A 22,570-nucleotide genomic window follows, 5' to 3' on the forward strand; every position below is an offset into this window, starting at 1 on the left:
CTGTTGCATTGAAGTGGCTCACGGAGAGGTCTGGCAGGCAGTGGAGTTGGCATGAAGTATGTGGTGGGCCTGCACAGACTTTGGGCAGCAGTCAGCTGGCTGGGACTTGTGGAATTGTACATTAAGGAGTTGCAGTTATAAGAGCTGTTATGCTATATGAAATAAAAATGGAAAGGAAAAGATTCAAAACGGTGTAAGACCAAAACTAATTTTGGTATACTAAAAAGCACTTGCAATGTAATGTAAAAATGTTTCTATCCTAAAAGTTCTTGTGACAGCATGCTTTTTGGTAAAGGGATATGTTAAATTAAAAAATTTTTTAAAAAAGGTGGTTCTAAGTAGATAGGATGCTGACGTGACTCAGTGGTGTCATACCTTAGGTTAATCTGTGCTTTCTGGATCTCTGTTTTTATCTCTCTGTAAATGTGAATACACAGAGAAAACATGAGAGACAAAGGGGTATGAGTTCCTTGGCTGCAGATCATCTAGTAGCAGAGGACAGAGTTAATGTATGGTCTGCATTCCATATACTAAATCACCCTGGCTCCTGCCTGAATCCAGGCTTTGCTGCACAGGTCACTAGTCCAGTTGGTGGTATATTGTGCAGTAGTGGAGTTACAAGTTCTAGGGAAAATTGAACATTAAGGATATAGTGGTGGTAGATGGTATTTTTCAAAATGTTATGTGTTGGTTTTGTTTGTAGTGTGTGTGGGTCCCAAAAAAAGCCCTTTTATCTCAGAAATAAGACTTCTCTATCTGTAAGGCAGGCAGGTGAGTGACTAGAGTTTGTGCAGCATTCTATGGACTGCCTGAAAGAAAAGCATTATTTTGAAGGTAATTGGAGAAACTTTACTGATTTTTTTACATGTCTTTCATTGCAGGGACTGCATATATGGATAGTACTTTTTCAGAAAATACATAAATCTGCTGAAGTTGACAATGCAGGTAGATCACACGTGATTTGGATTTCCTGTGGTGTCTTTTGAGGGCCTCAGCTTGATAGGTTGTAGAAACATCTCAAACAAAGGTGTGGTTTGGAGAGAGTTTTTGCTTCTTTATGCAGGACAGCAAATCCAGAGTGCCATCGAAGGGAAACATTATTATAGTAATTCCATCAGTGGAGTTGATCCAGCCTTCCAAAACCACTTGGGTAGCAGGCTTGGAAGTAGCTGTGCATTAGCTTCCTGCTCTGATGGAACTGACTGCTCGCCCTCACTGTGAGCCTTCTTCCAGGGGGAATGAGGTGCAGCATTTCACGGAAACCATCCCTTGCAGGAGGAGCAGATGATAACAAATATCACCCTTCATTCCTGTGCACTGTTCGGTGGACTTGGATGCTGACAGAGGTTAGTAGGAGTGAGTTACATAACTGATCATCAGGCAAAACCCTGCTTATCATTTCCAGAGATGAAAGCAGTAAATAATGCATTAAGCAAAGAGGTGTTCAAGGGAGTTAGTTGTTTTCTTTATGTGGATGTCCTGGGTGTGGCTGGGTTAGGCTCACATAAGATTCTAGAGGTGTTTCTGTCTCATCTGCCTGAGGTGGTGTGTTGGTATCATCACTTCATACACTTATTTTGGAGAAACCAGCCAAAGCACTTGTGTGTGGGTCTAACCCAGGTTGTTTTTATTATCAGGGAGAGGGGTTTGGTGACTTTGGTCCTCTCTGCCCTTTCGTATTACTGAACATTTTTGCTTTTAGTAGCATTAGGGGCTGCAAGGCAAACACTGAACTTTGTGTTCAAATGCTATGAAAACCCTTCTTTGAAGAGCGTGCAATATATTCTGAAGTAACTTTATTAAAATTACTAGATTGGGTAGTAAGATTCTGGTAGAATGATGAAATGCATCCTCATGCAGCCCTACTCTCAATGAGACTCTCAAGATCCTGGCACCACTTTTGCAGCTGCATTGCTGAGTGGAAGAGCAAATGCAGCAGTTTGAGGTGGTTCCCCTCTGCTGGGAACGCAGGTTCTGAAATGAATGCAGGGCTGAAGTCTAAGTGTAGGGTGGGCTCTACAGTTTGTGGTTGGGTACAGTATTATTCATTCAGCTTTCTAGATATTGATAATTGCCACAGACATTTTGGACCTGGAAACCACAGTGTTTCAGTTGAAATGTTCATGTGACAGGCGCGTGTAGCAACACCGGAAAGAGATGCAATAGGTAAAAACCACAGGAGAAGTTCAGTTGTTTGTTTATCCTCCTAAATTGAAATTCAAACCTTTGTTTTTAAAGCTTTTTCCTGGTGTTGGTCTGTCCATAAAGCTGAGAAATGCAACTAGTCTATTAATATCAACCCTTTCTGTAACAAAACTTCATTAGGACTGAGATTCTGCCAGAATTCTGTTTAAACTTTTAAAAATATTCAGTTTTCTTTGTTTCTTTCTCTGTTTTGTTTTTTTTTTTTTTAAGATTTTTTGGTGGCCCAAGACGCTGTTTTCTCATATAGTAATTTTTCCTTAACTGCATCATAGGTATAGGGAATATTACCTCAAATAGAAAAAATCAGCACTAATTGTTAAACTGGCAGAAGATAAAATGAAAAACCTCATTCACAGTTGGGAGAACTCAGATCCTTCTACTTTTCTCTGTTTTACACATAAAAGTTGAATTCAAAGCAACTCCTGATGAAGATTTTAAATTTCCTTCATGAATTTTGGCCTGTTATGAATGGTTTTTGCTTTCTCCTGCAGTGCAGGCAGCCAGAGCACTCATCTGCCAGCACACCCTTGTACACAGATGTTGACTTTCCTGTCAGTAGTGAAATAGCCCTGCTTGTTTTATGGGGTGGTTATTCTGAGGCTGGAAGATTGTTGAGCCTGGAAGAGATCACTAACCCCAGCTTGCTACTTAGCTATAAATAAGTTTGGTCTGCTATGGACTAGTAAGTACTCAAGATTCTTACGTGAGGTTATTCACTCTTATCTAGGGCTATCAGCAAACTGGGTGGTTTGAAACCTTTAAAGAAAAGAAGCATGCAAGCCTTGCAAAAGAGTGAAAGAAGCATTTGAGTATAAATAATTCAGCCCTCAGCCGGAAGGACAAAACAAAATTCTGTAAAAGCTTTAAGTTTGGGGGTCACGTTTTAAAGTTATTTTGGCTTAATAGTAGCTGAAGGAAAGATTATTTGTATTTGTGGATGTGCATTCTTTGTTTTAGCTGCAGTGTGGCTGAAAGTGTGCCATAAAATAATTGAACATCATCTGAAGAGCTTGAAAGCATGGTTACATAGAATACAAAATAACCATAGTGTGGGGGAGTGTGATTTTGAGTACAGGGAGAAGAAACTGAGTAAGGTGGTTTAATCAAAAATGTTGGTTGTAAAAATCAGACTTTTCCACAGTTTTTGAAATGAAAAAAGAGAAATCATGCTGCTGTGGAAATGAACCTGGGAGATGGCAGTGTAGGAATGTGTGGTCCGGGTTTCTTTGTTTGGGAGGCTCGAGGAGGCAGGGTGTGGTTTTGGTAATTCTCATAATACTCCTCTGATTCCATTCTTTTAGTGAAAGGTGTTGACGTGCCTTATTCCCAAGAAAACTCTAGTTTCTGCAACTTGTTCTTTTTGCAACAACATTTGATGCTACAGCATTCGGTGGTTTTCTTGTTCCTCCAGTTCAATTCCTTTTCTGGAAGGTCTAAGTAGTTTAGGGTTAATTACTCTCAGATAAATATAGGTAAGTCCCAGGGGGGTTGGGAGCCTGTTGCAGTGATATTGCACTTCAGCTGGGACATCCCTGGGCTCTGGCTGGGGAAGCATTGGTTACTGGGTGTGTTACACCAGCACAGTTTTGTCCTTCTTGTGACTGTTTTGTTTTTGTGGGAGCTGCTTGTTCCAATTTTCCCCAGGAGATGTAAAGAAGAGAACATACACAGCTGTCCTGTGTTTTTCTAGGGATGTTTTGTGGTAAATAAATTGCTGACTGAGAACATACTGACAGTGTCTGACACAGAGCAAGGAGCTGGGCTGATCAAGTTCTTCACTGAATGAGGAGACTTTTATTTTTAAATCCGAAAGGACCTTAGATACTTGTGATGGTTCACACCATCTTTAAGTCATTAGAATAACCCTCTTAAAGGTGTTCTAAATGGAGACAGGATTTGACTTGTGCAGATAATGATTTAATACAAAAATACAAAGGAAAGAGCAATCGCTCTGGGGGATTTAAAAATGAAAATACTACATGATAGGTATTGAAAGGGAAGCAAATAGATCTAATAGTAGCTACTGGTTTGGGTGCTGAAGGGGCTGATTGGGTCAGAAAGGAGTGGGCAGCAGATGGGTGATCCTTCCCCAAAAGGATCCATGTGTCAGCAGCAGAAGCAGCATTCTTGTACGACTTTGACAGGAGTGGAAATGTCTGTAGAGTGGGGAGGCAGAGCTGGCTGGTGCAGACAGCAGGTGTTTGAAGTTGCATGTTTGAACTCCATCTGAATCAAGATTTTTTCCCCCCCCTGTGTTTTGGAGTCTTAAAACATCACCATTGCATTTCACTGTCATCTGGGCCACGGGTGGCATCGTGTTCTGTATTGCTGTGTTTGAGGTGGTGAATGCACAGAGGAACTGAGCACAGCTTCAAAGGGTGCTGAGCAGTTTAAATGTGTGTACAACTCAGTCATAGCCTGGATCCAGGCACAGAGTGGCCTTGAGGAGCCACAGACACTACAGTAGTCATTTTATGTAATCTTAGATAAACTGAGTCTGCTGCTTTTAAAGGTTGCTTCACGCTACCACTGGTTATATTTAATATAAGCTCTTGAAGTGAGTTAGTGCCAAGCAAAGCATTGTTTGGAGTATGGAGAAATAACCTGTGAGCCAAAATTAGCCTGTGTTCGTGTGGAGTGGTGTGTGTTTCGTCAGGGCTGCCCAGATCGTGTCGTCCCTGAAGGCAGCACATTTCAGCTTTAAATGTTTAAGCTATTACAACATGGAACATGCTGGTGAGTGGTGCCAGTAACATACGCTGAACATATGACCAGCACATGCCCCCACTTCAGCCTAGGCCATGAATTATTTACTTTTTGTTACAAGCTGTTTATTTTTGAGAGGTTTTCTCCCCTCTGTCAGTGTCAAGCACTGAGCCTTTTGTTTCTTTTTTTTGTTTTTTTTAATCTTCTTTTCTGCACTTGCTACTGATTCTGTGTTTCTAAAATTCTCTGCTGTGTTTACCACCACCCCCACCCCTATTTTGTTGTGCTCATTCTCTTAGGTTGCCATCCTGGGTAACTCCTGTGGTAGTGTGTTTGAAACTGTGGAGACCAGTCTGATTATTTTCAGCTGGTAATTGAGAGATAAAATGACCTTACACTTAATCTTTTGGGACTTGGTCTATGTTCATTAGTTAGCTGTGATACCTCTTCTTTGTGTCAATTTTTTACTGTTATGTTTCACATCTGTAAAATGGCAGGGTTTTTCCCTCATCCCTTGTCATCTTTGGTTAGATAAATGATGTGAAGCAGACACTCCATAGGCCTTTTCTCATTTTAAACTGATTTTTGATGACAGCTCAAGTTCCCAGACCGCTTGTGTCTCTTCATTTGCAGCAACTCCGTGCTGTGGATTCTGGTACAAAACCTCTGAGTGAGCACCGACCCAGACTGATGGGCTGGGGAGCTCTGGAGAGCAGCAGTAGATAAAACTTTAATGTACATATAAATATATTGCATCTTTACTGTGTGTTTCATAACATTTTAGGGAGTGTTACCTCTTGGATGGGATCAAGCTTGACACAAAATTAATTGGACTTGGTGAGCTTTTCAGAATGAATCATCTCGTAGTTATTTGTGTGCACTGTAGGTAACAGGCTTAGCATTGCATACTTCTTTATATAGATTATTCTTTTAAATTCAGTTTTCTCCTGAAAGTGCTTTGAGTTAAAGGAAACACTGTTACAGAAGACTTTTGCTTCTCATTTTAAGTATGTCTGTAAACTTGATTTTTCAAGCATTTGCAGTAATTAAAAGTATCCTTCTCACAGTTCCTGTTTTTAGAAGCCTTTTTTAAACATTCACATTAGATCTCTACAGTAGCACAGGTTCATTAAAACAGCACTGTCTCCTTGTTTTAACCATACCTTTCAATAAAATTCAGGACCTGCAGATAAACTGTAAATAACCCTTTGGTTTCTAGGTTAGTTAAAACAAACTGATTGGGAGTTGGGGCTGAAAGAGCTGTCCTGTCCTGCCCTGTGTGTGAGCTCTGGTGTTCACGTTGTGTGCTCAAGTCAGATTAGTTTACTGGTGGGCCTGAAAAACAATCCCTGGGAAGAAAAGGGGAGAGGCTTGGGATTAGTTTTCTGTCAAGTCAGAAGTGCAACTTTTTCCATTACCGGATGGGAAGATATTAATAAGATTGATAAAGTGGTTTTATTGGCATTTCACAGAATCATAGAATTTTTTAGTTGGAAATGATCTTCAAGGTCATTGAGTCCAACCATTGACCCAGCACTGCCAAGGCTACCACTAACCCACGTCCTCAAGTGCCACAACCACATTTCTTTTAAATCCCTCCAGGGATGGTGACTCCACCACTGCCCTGGGCAGCCTGTGCCAGGGACTGACCACCCTTTCTGTGAAGAAATTTTTCCTCATATCCAACTTAAACCTCCCGTGGCACAGCTTGAGGCCTTTTTCTCTTGTCCTGTCCCTCGTTCCCTGAGAGCAGAGCCTGACCTGGCTGCACCCTCCTGTTACGAGGTTCCCCCCTGAGCCTCCTTTTCTCCAGGGTGAGCCCCCCCCAGCTCCCTCAGCTGCTCTTGGGGCTCCAGCCCCTTCTTCAGTTCTATTCCTTTCCCTGGACACACTTCAGCCCCACAATGTCTTTCTTGTAGAGAGGAGCCCAAAACTGGTCACAGGATTTGAGGTGGGGCCTCAGCAGTGCCCAGCAGAGGGGACGGATACTGCCCTGGTCCTGTGGCCACACCGTGGCTGGTACAGGCCGAGTGCCATTGGCCTTCTTGGCCACCTGGGCTCGTGTTCAGCTGCTGTTGACCAGCACCCCAGGCCCTTTTCCCCCAGGAACTTCCCAGCCACTGTGCCCCAGCCTGCAGGGCCTGTTGTGACCCAAGTGAGGACCCAGCACCTGGCCTGGTTAAACCTCACAACCATTGTTCTCAGCACATGGCTCCAGATCCCCCAGCAGAGCCTTCCTGCCCTCCAGCATTCCCACCCAGCTTGGCATCATCTGCAGAATGACTGAGGGTGCCCTCAGTCCCCTTGACCAGATCACAGATAAAGATGTTAAAGGTGGGCCAGTGTGAAAGCTGTCTCCTCTTGGAAGGCCTTACTCTTTGTGATCCCTGATCCTGTCTGCAGGGTCTAGCTGCCTCCTTATGCTGGCTCTGGCACCACTAGATCCCTCATGGGCAGGTACTCACATTAGCCCCAAAGAATACTATTTTCATCTTGAAAAGCATTGTTTTGCTGGTCAGTTGGTGCTGGTTTAGTCAGTTTTATCACTGAGGGGTTTAACAAGCTGAGGTGTCCCTGGCCGCCCACTCCCCAGGCAGGATGGATCCTTAGTGATTCTGGTCGTGAGTTCACGGTCACAGATGTGATCCACAAACCTTGGAGTAAGAAAAAGAAAGGAGACCACTGTGGACAATGAAGTTGGACTGGAAGAGCAACAAAGCTGTGCTGGTGCTATTTTTAGTCCAAACTGTTTGTGTGGTTGATGGTTCTCGTTTTGCGCTTCACCACAGACATATCTTCAAACACAGATATTTGATAACCGGTTTCTGTAGTCTCTGTTAAACTTTGTGTTTTGTTTTCTGAACAGTTATGAAGAATTCAAGGTTTCACGTTGTCTTTCAAGCTCTCTGCATCAGGTGGAGGTGTCCTGTCTTGTTACCTTTGCAGTTCTTGGGGAAAAGTCACTAATTCTGCTAGCGCTTTCATATAAACTGACTGGTTTTTGCTCACTCTCCTGAGAAAACCTGAGTGAAAGATAGAATTTATAAATGAACTAATTAGTGCTCATAAGGTCTTCCTGATGTGATTCCTGGTGATGATTAAAGGAGTGATAGTTTAAAAATATCTAATGCACCTTTTTGACTCTAAAAAACAAGCAAACTTGTGCGTTAAAGTTAACATTTAATGAGCAACTTGTAAAAAAATCCTGATTATTTCTTATTTTGAGAAAGGATGTTGAAAAAATGTAGGTTTATACAGACTGGTTTTATTCATCTAAGGTGTCTGATATCTTAGTTTTTAGCTTTTCTGACTTAAAACTTGCACATTGTTGTATACTGCAAAGGTGTGCATGCTATTGGAGTTCTGGGAAAGGCCATGGTCATGCCCTCCAGAATTGTTAAAATGTCTCTTAATTCATATTTTAGTTATCATCTCCATTTCTGCTTTGCTTTTTCTTAATAGGATTTAGAATATTAGTCTTTTACTTTTCCAGATGGCTATTTCTAAGATCATAAAATAATTGGGTGTATGAATTAAAACAAGGGAAATGGACTACAGATCTTTAGTAGTATTTGCTGCTACCTCTGTATTTATGATAAGTTTAACTTTGGGGCCACCTTGGTTATTATGGTAAATGCCACTTTTTTTGTGGTGCTTCCTGTACTGACATAGGGATTGAAAAAAATACATACTCTCAGCATACAAATTTTGTCCTTATTGACAGAAGTGTAGTACAATGCCTGTACACATACAGGAAATTAGGAAACACTTTCTGTAACTAGGGATTAACATTTCATTCCACCACAGCACATCTTTCTGAAAATCCAAGTCTTTCAAATATCAGTTGGTTCTTATGTGTAAATGGAAACATGTTAATTTAAGTGCTGCGAAAATTAGTGTTTGCAGTTCTCTTTGTGCAGCAGCATATGCATTGATCTCATTTGCATCTCCTCAGCTTTGCCAGACAAAGTAGGTTCTGCAGTGGAATTTTGAACTAATCCTATGGCTGCCGAAATTGTTAAACATGCAGTGCTGCACTGGAATTTCACTACAAAAATGTATGAATTTGTAGCAATCAATATTTGTCCATGATAGAAATGTAATTTTAACAGCAAATGGTATTCTGCTAGAGTGAAGGTCCAGCTTACAGATGTGTGGGGAGTTTATAATTGATAATTTGGAGGATTTTTTGTTATATGACTGTTTTGACAGTTCCATTGAAGGAAGGTGCTCAGTTAGTAAACTGGGGAAGCCTGACTTGGACAAATGTCACTTGCTTTTCCAGGGAGGGTGGAAGTAAGACACCTTGCTCTCTGTGTAGGAAAGCTTTGCAAATTTCTTCTCATCCAGGGAAGTTTAATTGTTTGAGCAGCTTGGCAGGATCTTCCTCTGTCCAAGAACCTCTCTGGAGGTGATTGCAGCTTGCTTTTTTCAGCATTTCAACCATTTTATAAACTTAACTCCATCAATTTGTGTGCTCAAGAGGAAGAGTCACTCAATATTAATTTTTATCCTGGAAGTCTTTAACTGATACTGTGTCAGTTACTGCCTCCAAGGTTGCTTTGGCTCTGGCATGTCTCGCAGAATGACCAGAGCCTAAAGTAGAGTGAAACAATGTATTATGTACCAGGACCGTTTATTTCCTTTTAGATACTCTGTTTTTAGAAAATTCTATGATCTGGAAGAACTAAATCACAAAATAATAATAAAAAAAAGGTTGGAATTTGAAACTAGACCAAAAGAAACTGCTGTCAAGACATGGTTGGTTTATTCTCAGAAAACCTCAGATTGGGTTTGGTTCACACAACCTAACGAGATGCTTTTGTCATCACCCTCCATCGCAGGTTCTTTGTTGTGTGGGATTGATCTGGTCATTGTGGATTCCAACCCTGGCTGCAGGAATGCAGTTAGAGTAAACCCAGGCTGAATAGTGTACAGCAGTGCCCTTGATTTACATAGGATAAGAAATAAAAAGAACAGTGAAAATAGTATTTTCATCACTAAAACAGTTTGGTTATTGCAAAAAAAAAAACCCAAACAAACAAAAAAAAGGAATCTGGCTTTTTCTGGCCAGTGAAAGTTTTTGCAATTTCATTCTGTTGGTATGGGGCAGGGTAGGAGTATGGTTAATTAAAAACAGTAGATATAACACAGATAAACAAAACTAAAGTGAACCCTTCAGTATCACCAGGGAGTAGGATGTGCCCTTGGTGTTGAGCACCTCCATCCGTGCATCTCATGGATGTTTTTGGGTAGTTCTGCACAGGATGAGTAACAGGAGTGAGTAACACTGTAGTAACCTGCCAGCTGTTTGTCACCTGGAATGAGGAACTCCATGTTACTAAAGAAAACAGATGAAGAATTCTTTCCACATATTTTTCAGTATTAAGATATAAATTTTAGCTTTTTCTTCTTTATTTTTTTAGTTACTTGAAATACTTCTTTAATTTTTTTTCTGTTCAATAAGGGGGGAAAAAGTCTTGCTTCTCACAGATACATAGGAAATGAGGTTTGTGTAGTTTAGCATCTTCAAACCCTTCAGTATTTAACCATATAGATTTTAATTAGAATGTATGCATTTAATGTGCAGTTTTCATGGTGTAAAGTAGTGATGAAATGAAAGTTCCTTTAGCTCTGTTTGGGAGGATGTGATATATTGCTTAAGATATGTGTGTGTGTTACTTTTTGCCGTGTAGGCTTCACAGCCACTACTGTGCTCCTTAACCAGCTCCTCTTGTGCAACAAACTCCGATTGAGGTTCTTCAGTCTAATTTAATGAAATAATCTCCCTTTTCCTGAAGACATATCTCTCACCTGATGTTTTGCCTCTTAAAGTGGTTGTAGAAAAAGGAAGACTTGGGGGATGATCCAATGGTTTAAACAAAGATTGGGTGTTGGGAAAAATATGTTCTGTTCCCAACTCTGTTGCACACTTGCCAAAACGGCTTGGCCAAGTCACAAATCCGTTTAATCTGTTTTTGAAAATGGGAATAATACTTCATGGGCAGGCAGATGATGAAATTTCAGTGCTCTTTTCCAGCAGTTTTTATCAAGGAAGAGCTTTGCTCTTTTAAAGTCAGTCCCTTGGGTTTTGAAGGGGATTACTTGGTGTGCAGGGTGAACTCCCTCCCTGCTCCCTGTTTTTGAAGACTGTTGGTGCTGTTTTTCCTGGTCCTTCAGGCTTTCTTACACGCACTGTTCCCATGTGAATGCTGCTATCCCTCAGCTGTGGTGTGCCTTGAGATGAAAACTCACTAGATCTGCTGAGCTGACCTGTGTGCAGTATGTCACTGTTCTCTAATGAAAGGGACAACAGTGGCTTAGTTATAGTTAAGACATTAAAAGTAGCACAGAAATTAGTTTTGGAGGCTTATCTTTCTGTATTAGTTCAAATTTCAAGCTTTCAAACAGAATGGTTAGAATAGTTGCATAATGGGAGTGTTCTCTTGTGTAGTATAGTACAACACAGATTTTAAATTCAGGTGTCATGATGGCTTTTTGAAGCAAGATTAGTCTATGAGATGGCTTAAACCTAGTAAAACATCAGATGACTTCTGCATTTCAACTTGAGTAGTTTTCTGCTGAATCAGTGTATTAGCTGGAGATACCAGTGGCTCCTGGAAGCAGGGAACTGGAGTTACCGTGGCTGGGACCAGAGCTGGTGCAGGAGGCCAGGGAGAGCCTGCCCTCTTCGGCAGCACTGAGCTGTGACATCGCTGTATCCTATGAAACATCCCCGAGGTCAGGCTTTTATTGTGAAGAGCCTGCTAGCTACCTGTGCTTCAGGATTCTTGGTTTATATTGTTCATTATTTACTAGTTGTTTGGAGTGGGTTTCATTTTGCTTAATATTGAAGAGGTGTGAGTAGGAGTGTATGTTTGTGTCTACACCTAAACTCCCTTTAAATCAGTGCAACACAACCATCCCTAGCCCTGATTTAAACTACTTTAGGCTTTCTCCTTCTGTGTCATGGGCATCATGAAGTGTCTGCCCGTTTTCACTCACTGTAGAGACAGATGACAAACGTGGGCCCAAGTTTATGCTTGGAGACATTAATCCCTTGCCTCATGTGGCCATGCTGTACCCTTTCCTTCTCTGTACTGGTGCTCCTTCAGTACATGACAATGATTGGCCTGTGTTCTCATGAAAACTTTTATTGAGTCTATTTTTTTTATTTCTGGACAGATTTCCACTTGCGTGACTCTCTGACTGGTTAAATCATGTCTGTTGTTTTTATTTGCTTTTATCCTTCTGTACTTTCCTGCTGCCCCTTACACAGCCCACGATTTGAGAACTTGGCATGGTCTCAGAACAACTCAGGAGGAGGAGGAGTGCTTCTTGAAGGATATTTTCCAAAAACAACGTGCTTGTTGTAGATTAGTTTCTTTACTTTGTGGCTTTTCAGACTCTTTGGCGTCTTGATTGGTTCTTGAGTGCCCACACAAGTGACAAAGGAACCTAAATTTATGTCATACTGTGGAGCGGTCAGTGCATAGAACATTTCTGGAGGGTCTGCACATTCAGGATAAAAGTTTTAGGAATTTGCAAATAGAAGGAAAATTGAAAAGTAGTTCGAACAAACATTCTGGAGAGCATGCATGGCTTAAAAAAAAGATCTCAGAATATAATACAAAATCTTGATTTCTGTTAAAATTCCCAGCCCAGCCAGTATCACCACAGTGAAGCAAATGTGGAATGGGTTTGAGCGTCAGACATCTTTAGGTAGGCAACTGTGAAATTTAATTAATGCCCATGGCTGTGTGAGAGGAGGCTGAAAAAAGCCTATTCTTTGACCAGACAGGCAGATTTAGGGGGGAAATTAAACATTGCTGTCTACTCAAAGTTCAAGTTGGTAGGAAGCAGTTTTTGTCATTCTTCAATGGCTTCAGTTAGTCATGGATTTCTGTGTCAAAAAAAGGGTTGTGCTGCTCTTGGAAGCAGAGTTCTGCCTTGAAAAGCCCATCTAAAATAAACTTTGCTTCCTTGAATCGGGAATAATCATTGTGCAGCCCTGCTTCAGTGGGTAGCTGCTCTCTTGGTAAGGATTAGGAAGTTTGGGCATAATTTTGCAGTGAAATGCAAGTCTCTGATGAGGTAATAAATGAAGGCTTTTGTTACTAAAGTAATGTATGAGTCACAAGTGCTTTTTTTATGATTATGCTTGCGTCAAAACACATCATGACAGCACTTGTTCACTGTATTCCTCCTACTGCTTTAATTGTAAGGAATGTGAGATGCCAAGAACTGTCTGTTTGGCTCTCAGCACTTTGGTTTGCTCTGCTGATAGCTCTTATTTAATAGTGATTGATATTATTGGAACCTCAGTGTATCCATATGAACTTTTGCACCCCCACGTGTACCCTGTGACTGAGACTGAGGTGCCAGGCACCTCTGAGCAGCCAACTTGGTGGTAAAGGATGGAGTGGGTTTGGTTTGTCAACTTTGGCTCAGCTGTGCTTGTAAATCCTGTGCCTTATGGGAAGTTTTGGAATGGCATTTACTGTCATGGAGAAAGTTGGAGCTTGCATATTTATGGTTAAATGCAGTTATCTGGAAGGAAGAAAAAAGGATAATTGATTTCTGTTTTCCTGTTGCATGTGTTTTGTTTCTGTTTTTTAAGCAGGAAGCTGTTGTGTTATAGAGTGATGTATGTAGGCTCTGCTGGGACTGTTTGCAATTTGGCAAAGGTAGAGGCACTCAAGCTTTTGGACAAATTTTAAATTGTTTTTATAGTTTAGTAGGAAATGTAGAGATTGAGACCACACAACCTGGCTCTGCATACGGCTTTTGTGTACAGAGATGCTAAACACCCAAAAATGCAGTGTTTCCATAGGCGGAGTTTCTTTTGTATTCACGGGCTGGGGAGCCTCAAATTCCAGAGGCATTACATGAGCAGTTTTAATGAATTAGTGTCTGGTTTTCCTGCAGCAGATGTGACAAGCAGCTTTATAAGCTGCTTCCCATCGATCGCCGTTTTCCAGCTCTTTTGTGTCTTTCTTTTGCTCAGAGAAAAGCAGGGAAGAGCTCGGTTTCTACAGTAACTGCTGCCTACACTCCTGCCTGCAGGCCAAGTGCTTTCTCGGTCCTGCAGCCTGTGCAGGGCTACTGCATTAAAATTCTGTAGGTTTTGTTTGGGTTTCTGGTTTTTTTTTTTTCTTCTTGCTGGTTTAAACATTTTGCCCTTTAAGAAAAAAGGAGAATGCAGTGGAATTTGCGATTTTGAGATAGGCAATTTTAATTAACCATGGCACATTGCCGTGATTGTAAGGTAACCTAAATGTTTTTGCTGCTGATCAGTACCAATGTTGTGTGGTTGGTATGTAAAGAAAAGAGATCCTGGCTGCTGAAACAGGAACCTTTGAAAATCTGTGATACACTGTTAATGCCCATTTCTGTAGCGTAATAATGCAGGGGAGGAGCGAGATCAGCTTCAAGTTGTTAAGAGAATAGAATTTGCAGCAAAATTTGCTGTAGTGGTGCAACTTCAGTGCACTCTTTTCAGTCTAAACTCTTAAATACCCTTAGAGAAACTGCTGTGAATACAGGGTTAAAAATGCCCAGTTTCTCATGACGTCAGCTCTCCGAGTGGGAACGAGCTGAGCACCATTTCAGATGGGGTCATGTGTTTATTACTCAGTTTGTATTCCTGCTGGTGATTCAGGAATGTTCCTGTTGTCGTCATCAATATTCTGCTGTCATAGGATCATTTTTTGACGCAGGCAGGCTTGTTCCAGACCCTTCTGAGGCAGGTCAGCACCGTTCCTGTAAGGAATATCAACCAACAACTTTTTACATACCTCTTATGCACTTGCTAAAACATGAGCAGGGAAGTCTGTAACTGAGGTTTCCCATGGGGGAGCCTGTAATTTACAGCTAGATTGTATTTCCAGCCTTTGCTTACAATTTGCTGCAAGTGTTCTATTGGCCAACTTGAATTAACAGGAGGCTACAGCAATATTTCATCACTTCTGATGCTGCATAGATCTTTGCTTTTGAATCTTAAGAGATCTAAGAGTAGAGATAGATGGATCAGTGATCTTGCTCTCTAGGGTGTTTTCCATCCTGTTAGGTGGCACTGTGTAGACAGTGGTGGCACACCTGAAAAAATACCCAAATCCTTGTGAAGAGAATGCCCAGTGCTCAGAATAAAAATTCTGATTTCTGGTTTAAAAATCTGCGAGTGCTTTGTTCCTTGTGGTGTTAGAGGTCGAGCATGCCTCGAGCCCTGCCAGTCCCTGTGTGGAGGACGTGCTGTGCAACGATTGATCTTTGGGCCACAGAAATCAATTGCAAAGGATACAGGGAATTAAGGGGAGCATGTGTGAGGTTGGGATTCAGTCCCCAGAGGAAAAATGTTGCCACTCTTTAAAGGGCAGTTGCTTTTCGGGTAACCTCTAGAAGTGTCCTGACTAGTAATGGCCAAACATAATTGAATGTAAATTTATGGTAAATTAGCCACATCAGGACTTAGTTTCAAAGCAGGGAGGAGGAGGAGAAATCCATCCCACCACAATGGATGTGGACATGGCCCCTTAGGAAGTGATGCTGTGTTCTGGCTGGGGTGATTTCTCACAGGCTGTGGTCAGCTGCCAGCAGGAGGGCATCAAAAAACTTCTTTCCTAAAAATCTACTAGAGGAGGTGAATTACATTAATATAAATAAGTAAATTTTTTTCATCACCAGTCCCCCATCAATAGAGAAAACCAGATACTCCTCCTATTGACAATAATGGAGAAGAGTTTACAAATGGCGTATTAAAGCTAAAATCTCTGACAGGAGCACAAGGTGGCACCTCCTGTGGGTGAACAAGCACCTACATGAACAAATTACCCATTAAGAAAGTTATCCCTGTTGGGGATTATAAGAAAATAATTATAATCTGACTAGTTTTATACTGGATCACTCTTTTTCAGTGTATCCATGATAACTTTTCCTATACTCTTAGTGATGGCCAAGTGTTACAACAACACTTTTTTAATGTGATCCTAGAAAAGACTTTGTAAAACAAATATCTGAACAGTTATTTCTGTTTAAAGAGTCAAGACAATGCTTACTGTAAAAAATTGTGTGGTTTTTTTTTTAATAACCTTTACTTAATAAGTAATCATTTAGTGCTGGGAGTTTTCAGGTGGGTACTCAATGTATGACTATTTGGATGGATTTATATATCTACCTTTGTTATTAGCTTGGAAGCCCAGACTTTAAACTGTTGGGTACATTTAGATTATCTTGAAATAAAAACATCAGTTCAGTTCACTTTGTCTTCTTAATAAGTTTTGGTTTTGTTGATTCTTTTAGCTCTGAAGGTGATGACTCTATTCCAGAAATGGACTGTGGTATTGACTTCCAGTTCAATTAAACACAGCCCAAAGTCTTAAAAATAAATTCTGGGCATGAATAATTCAGTATGCCTGCTCTTGGTGTTGAGCAGTCAGAAACCTTTTGGTAGGGGATTCAGACAGTGAGGAAGTTAGAAGGTGTAATTGTGTATTTTTTGAAAAGGGTAAACTGAATGAAGTGGCCACTTTCTCCTTGGTGTGGGAATTGTTGCTTTTTCCAAGTTAACCAAGGCTGCTTCTTTCAGGTGTCTCCAAGGCATGAAGTCCCATCTCTTCTTACAGGTTTCTGTGTGTTTTCTGTGTGTCAGTTCCATGGGTGAGGAGCTGGGTTCAGCTCTCTTTAGAGATGCACCTTTTCCCAGGACATGGAGGCACTGTACACAGGCTTTACAGACACTGAAATATGTAATCATACTTCAACTTTCTGAGCTTTTTTCACTTCCAAGGTATTTCTAGTTGTATTTGTTAAGACTCATCTTTGAAGTATTGTTTATTTAAAAACCAGTTAAAAACCACAGCCACATATTGTTTAATCTATAATTAATATCCTATTAATCCATTGTGATGGAATCAATAATAAATGAAGCAGCAAATGGAGAAAAGATGAAATTGGGGTCCTTGTGCTTTCAAACTGAAATTTACCCATTAGCAGGAAGTCAATCAAATTGTAATTTCCAAGCACCATGTTCCAGTGAGCACCTGCTTGAATGGATTCACTGCTGGAATGCTCAGGCCAGAGGAAGAGGCTAAAGGACCTCAGTTATATTTAATTTTTTTTCCTGGAGAAGACCAAAGGTGGATCTTAATGCAGCCTTCCCTTGCCTAAAGAGTGATTGTAGAAAGCCTGGAGCCAGGCTGTGCCAACAGGCTCACAGTTTGGGCACAAGCAGCTGCAGAAGTTGCAATGAAGAATTTGTACCTCTACAAATGAGAAAACTGTTCACTGCTTGAGAGTGTAATTAGTGGAAATGAGTTGCCCTCTTGCTTGGAAGGCTTCAAAATTTGGAGAGACAAGGCCCTGAGCTACCAGGTCTAACTTGGAAGTTACCTAGATTTGAGCAGGAGATTGGGCTGGACACTTTCAGAGGTCCCTTCCAAACTCCATTTCTCTCTAGCTCTGTCTGAAAGATGTAAAAACTCAATTTTTGCTTGACTTTTAAAATGCATGTGTTTCAAAAGTGGGCCTGGGAGTGTGCACTGTAGGTGATTAAGTGTCAGTGTGCACATCTTCTACCAGAAGTATAAATAAATGAATTGGCTGTGAGAGTCATTTTTACTGGAGCAAGGGGAAAAAGACCAGTTGGGAAGTAGATCACAAGTAGGTAGGTAAGAGGAATTAGAAAATGGATTAGTTTCAAATCTCCCTTCCATGGAAAGGAGACCATAGCCAGAAGTATGGTGATTTCCATGGTTTTTTGTTAGTTCACTGATCAAAATAGCAGAAGGAAGTACAAATAGTATCATCTCAGGCTGCTGTACTGTCAGAGAAAACTGAAGTGGAAAAGCTGTGTTTGGCGGTGCAGATGTTAATCGTGACCTCTGCTTCTCTTTGTGGGGAGTTAATGCTGCCTGTGTTCACCTTGAAAGTATTTGAAGTCAAAAATCGACACAAGCAATCTCCCAGATGCTGACTGGGTTCTTTTTTGAGTCTTGGCTTTTTAATGTGAAAAGTCGAAGCTGTCCTTGGCTCTCAGTAAATCAACAAGAGTTCAGAAACAGACACCTTGTTATTCTTTTAAGTCTGTTTAAATCTCAGGGGATCTTTAAGTTAACAGGGGTTCAGTATCACAGTCAGTGTGAAAGAATTGAGCTGTGCAGTTGTAACTACCTTGACTTCAGGGGTTATCACTGCTGAACCCTTATAAACTATTTGAATGTAAAACCTGGAGGTGCTGATAAAAGAACCTGCTGATCAAAGTGGCATGGCAGCTTCTGTCTGATTTTGGTCCTGGTTCTTAGAAGGCAATTAAACTGGAATAATTCAAAGGATACTGAGGCACTGGGTGTCACAGCAGGGTTTATGTACAGGGAAGAAATTGGATTCCTACTGCTATGTTTTGGTTTCCCAGATAAAGGCAGGATGAAATTCCTCCTTTCCAGTCAGATGGTATTTTCACACAGGCAGAACTACAAATGTATCATCAGCTTTTCCCTGCAGTAGGGACAGAACTGCTGAGGGGAAGTGAGAAAATATTAGAAATACAGATGTGACAAAACTAGACTTTGCACATTTTACCCTGAGACACTTCTCTGGCACCCTGCAAAGTTCCTAAACTCTGCAGAGGTCCTGCCTGGACCAGCATTGCTGTTTTTGGCTGGGAACTGCAGATATATGAGGTTTTTATGGAATAGTTTGAAATGATGTGATGCTTCTTGTCTGTTTTCCAGTAGTCAACCCACAATGAGCTGGTTTTTAATTTAAAGAAGAATAACTGAGGTAATGAGTTGCATTTTAGTTGTGACATCTCCTCTGTGGTGCCCTGGGTCGCACAGTGGCTCCGTTGTGATGCTCTGTAGGAAGCACATGGACTTGTCATCAATAAATGTACAAAACAGCTTACAGAACTGCTTTATTTCTTTGGGGGTTTTTTGTAAGTGGGTTGTCTAGATGAGTTTCTCCTCCAGCAGCCATCCTGTGGTAGTGTATTGTGAAACTACTGTAAATGTTTGAACAGTGAGTAAAATCCAATTCAGCTTGTTGAGGACTAAATGTTTGATGAGGTCTCTCCCTGTGGGTGTTCTGTGGTTTTTGTTTAGTTCATTGTATAACTAAAGAATATGCCAAAACCAACTTGATTTTGATCAAATTAGAACATGTTCTATACTTTGATTTTGGATGTAAATATAATACATTTGCATAAATGCAATTTATTCAGGAATTCTGTTGGTTATTGCCTGAATTCCAGCTATAAAAACATGCTTCTATTAAAAAAAAAACCTGTTTGCAAATATGAATCAATTGATAGATGTGGTCTTTTGATAATATTCAGGTGTTATTCGCTCTAACCAGAGAGGGACTTGTAAGTACCTTGTATCTTCCTTACTTACACTGACCTTTCAGGCTCAGCATGGGAAACGTAAACTGCACTGGGGACGCCTCTGGGTTTTCATGACTGTCAATTCCAAGTTTGTTGGGCACATGTAGAACCTCTGGAGTAGCCCTGGTTGGTCAAAGCTCCTGTGTTTGGGGCTGCTTTTTGTGGGTGGTTTTTTTCCGACCTTGATCACCGTTTGAGAGCTCCACGTCTGTGCTGTGCTTTGACACCTGTCCTGCAGTGTGCCCTGGGTCAGAGAGCTGCCCTGGCCTTGTTTGCCAGAGATGCCCACAGGGAGATGATGCATTCAGGGTAAAATGGGAGATCTTTTAATAAATATGTGCCTACATGGAATATCAAAGGAATTGCTGAGTATTTTTTTCTGCCTTTCCACGTTCCTTCCTGGTACTTGTGTGGAGATCCACCTCTTCCCTATCCGCCTCATGCCCATCCTCACCCCGGTGTGGCACAGGAGGACTCCAGTTCCTCAGTGGTGTGTACTGGGGTGATTTTTTTTACCAGGCAATAAGGATTGTAACCAGGGAATTAGCACCCAAAGCGATGTCCAATTCTTCCCGTATTTTTCTTTGAGTTGAAATAAATTTGGTCTCAAAAGCATTAAGGTAAATTTGCAGGTATGGAATAACCTTGTGAAATGCATAGGGAAGGTGACTAAAATTTAAACCTGTGTCAAACAGATGTTATTGCTCATTTTCTCACAGGGATTTTTACTTAATCTTTGGCTACTGTCTTTGCATACACTCGAGTGTTGTTATTGCTGCTTAAAAGAAATGCTGGGAAAATATTTTTATTAGCAAAACAGCCAAGACCCCTTTCCATTGTCACTAAAACGGTACAAGCACAAAATGCTTTTGACTGGAAAAAGTGAAGAAATGAGTTGTTACTGAATATATGAAAAAAACCCAACCCAGAAATGGGTCCATTTAACTTCCTTGCTGAAATGCGTGTGCAGTTTTTTGGCACAGATTCTGTTCCTAATTTAGTACATTGAGCATGTTTCAGAAATAGGTCGTCTGTTAAATGCGGACACGGTCCGTACTCAGAAGTAAGACAGAGAGAAAAGGAAGGTCACTGTCAATTCTTTCTCTTTTTCCTCATCCTTGAGTGTGTATTATAGGGAAAAAGAACCACTGTGGTGCATGTGGCAAGGGCCATAGTGAAAATCAAATGCTGCTTTTATTCTATAAACATCCTTAGATTCATTTTAAGACATGAAAGCCAAAACACACGAGAGTTCATTTTTAAGGCTACTCTGCAGCTGAGTGTTCCTGCCAATTCTTACATCACTTTTATGTTTAATATATTTTTCCAGAGAAATGATCACTTTTATTTACAGTCTTTTGCATTCATAGCTCATTTCTTACCCCTTGTTCCAGCATGTGCTTGTTTCCTCTCTGTATAAAACTAGATCTGCCTAGAAGCACTTAAAAGCAAAACAAACCCAAACACCAACATTTTGTGAGGTTTGTTTCTGGGTATAGTGTCATTGGAAAGTCCTTTTCATCATGTGGGAGGTGTGTAAATGTCATCGTGGGTTTAGTGCTCAGTGTAGTCTAACAACTTAAGAACGAGGAGGTAGTAAAGTTATTTGAACTGTATTTTTATAGATGCTTTTGTTGAGACAAAATTAAGTTTCTTATTTGCTCAAGATTGAGCAAATATATTTACTGAGAAGTTAGAAACAGCGTGTCCTGTTTAATTGTATTCAATTCTAAATGCTGTGCACAGGGATGTAGCAGGGGGATTATCCTAAGGTGCATTCATTGTATTTTATTTTTCAAATTTTTAAACAGTTGTACATTGTTAATTTGTTGTTAGTCATTAAATTTAGGCATGTAATCCTTGGTAATACTTGAAAATGGGCAGTTTACTGAAATTGGGTCTTAAATTCAGCTCTGAAAAAAGGTATTCAAATGTAGTACTAAAGCAGCAGTATACTCTGTAAATGAGCAGAATTAGAATTGATATATGTTTAATTTAATATGTATTTTAAGAGAAAAGAACCCAAATCTCTTAGACCAGTCTATGAAACTGGTTAGACCTCAAATTGGCCAACATTTATGCTTCTGATTCATTTTGCTATCATGGACCAACTTGTTCATTTGCTGCAGCCATTCCTTGGCATCATAAAATAATGAGCTTTTGTCTTCAAAATAGCTCTGCTTTGGGGCTACTGCAAGATCAGGATGAACCTCAAGAAATTCAGAGACAATGCACAAACTGCCCTTGTTAGAAAGAATTGCATTTGCTTGTATTCCTTTACAAATGTCAGTTGCTTACCTGGGGATCTTTTTCTGGTCACGTTGATCTCCGTGTATGATGTGTAAAATGAAGATGGTCATGGGTAATTACATGAGACACTATGGCTTTTAAATTCTAAATGAGCTTAGGTGATAACATGCAAGTTATGCAGAAAGTCCTACATTCTGTAAACAAGTGGCTCATATATTTGTTTTTTTTTTATTTTTCAGCTGTACTTTCAGGTTTCCCAGTACAAACATCAAGATAACATTCACAGCTCTGTCCAATGAAAAGAGAGAAAAGCAGGAGGCCCCGGAGTCCCCAGTGAAGCCTGTGCAACCCCAGATCTCTCCCTTAACAATAAACATTCCAGACAACATGGCTCACCTGATCAGCCCTCTCCCTTCTCCCACAGGAACTATCAGGTATTTAAACCCTGCAGGTGGGATCAGGGCCATGTACAGTCAGGCTCAGCACAAATTTCTCATTCAGTATTTTGCTTTTGAGGTCAAAGTTCAGCTGAAGCTCAGCCTTACCTGCCTCAAGAATCCCCCTTTCTGCTCTCATAGTTGCATGGGCAGTCTGTGATATTCTGGTTTAACATGTTAAATGTGTAACAGTCTGCTCAGGAGCTGTTGCATTCCAACAGTTTAAATTGCTTTTTGCTCTTGCATGCTTATTGCAACTCTTCAAATGAGACAATTTTAAATTACACCATTTTAAAGTGTTCTGATTTGCCACTGTCCTCCTGAAGTTCATCATCAGGAAAATGGTGGTTTGGGTTATTATCAGTGTGGGAAATTGACTGATCTCTTACTCCAGAAGATTTGTTATTGGCTAGTCACTGCTGGAAGTAAGCAGACCTTTTATTTAAAACACAGGCTGAGGTGCAGAGCTCAGTGTCAGGATGGCTGATCCCAGGGAGGGTGATCCAGGATTTTCCTTGCCCTGCTGCTTCTGTGGTAATTGCAGCCCTTGTCCCACCTGTTACTTGGGACCAAACTCAATTAAGCACAAGCAACC

At 40.7% G+C, this 22,570-nt stretch overlaps 1 protein-coding gene across 1 annotated transcript in view; it reads left to right on the forward strand.

Moving 5' to 3' along the window:
* The window catches only part of FOXK2 (forkhead box K2), a 46,670-nt gene that overhangs the window by 10,359 nt on the left and 13,741 nt on the right, over positions 1 to 22,570 (forward strand). The window contains exon 2 of the mRNA XM_032129336.1: positions 21,778 to 21,972. Within this exon, the coding sequence (XP_031985227.1) occupies positions 21,778 to 21,972 (195 nt within the window). The remainder of the gene's footprint in view (positions 1 to 21,777; positions 21,973 to 22,570) is intronic.

This window comes from Corvus moneduloides, chromosome 19 (genome assembly GCF_009650955.1).
Source record: "Corvus moneduloides isolate bCorMon1 chromosome 19, bCorMon1.pri, whole genome shotgun sequence".
Taxonomy (NCBI): domain Eukaryota; kingdom Metazoa; phylum Chordata; class Aves; order Passeriformes; family Corvidae; genus Corvus; species Corvus moneduloides.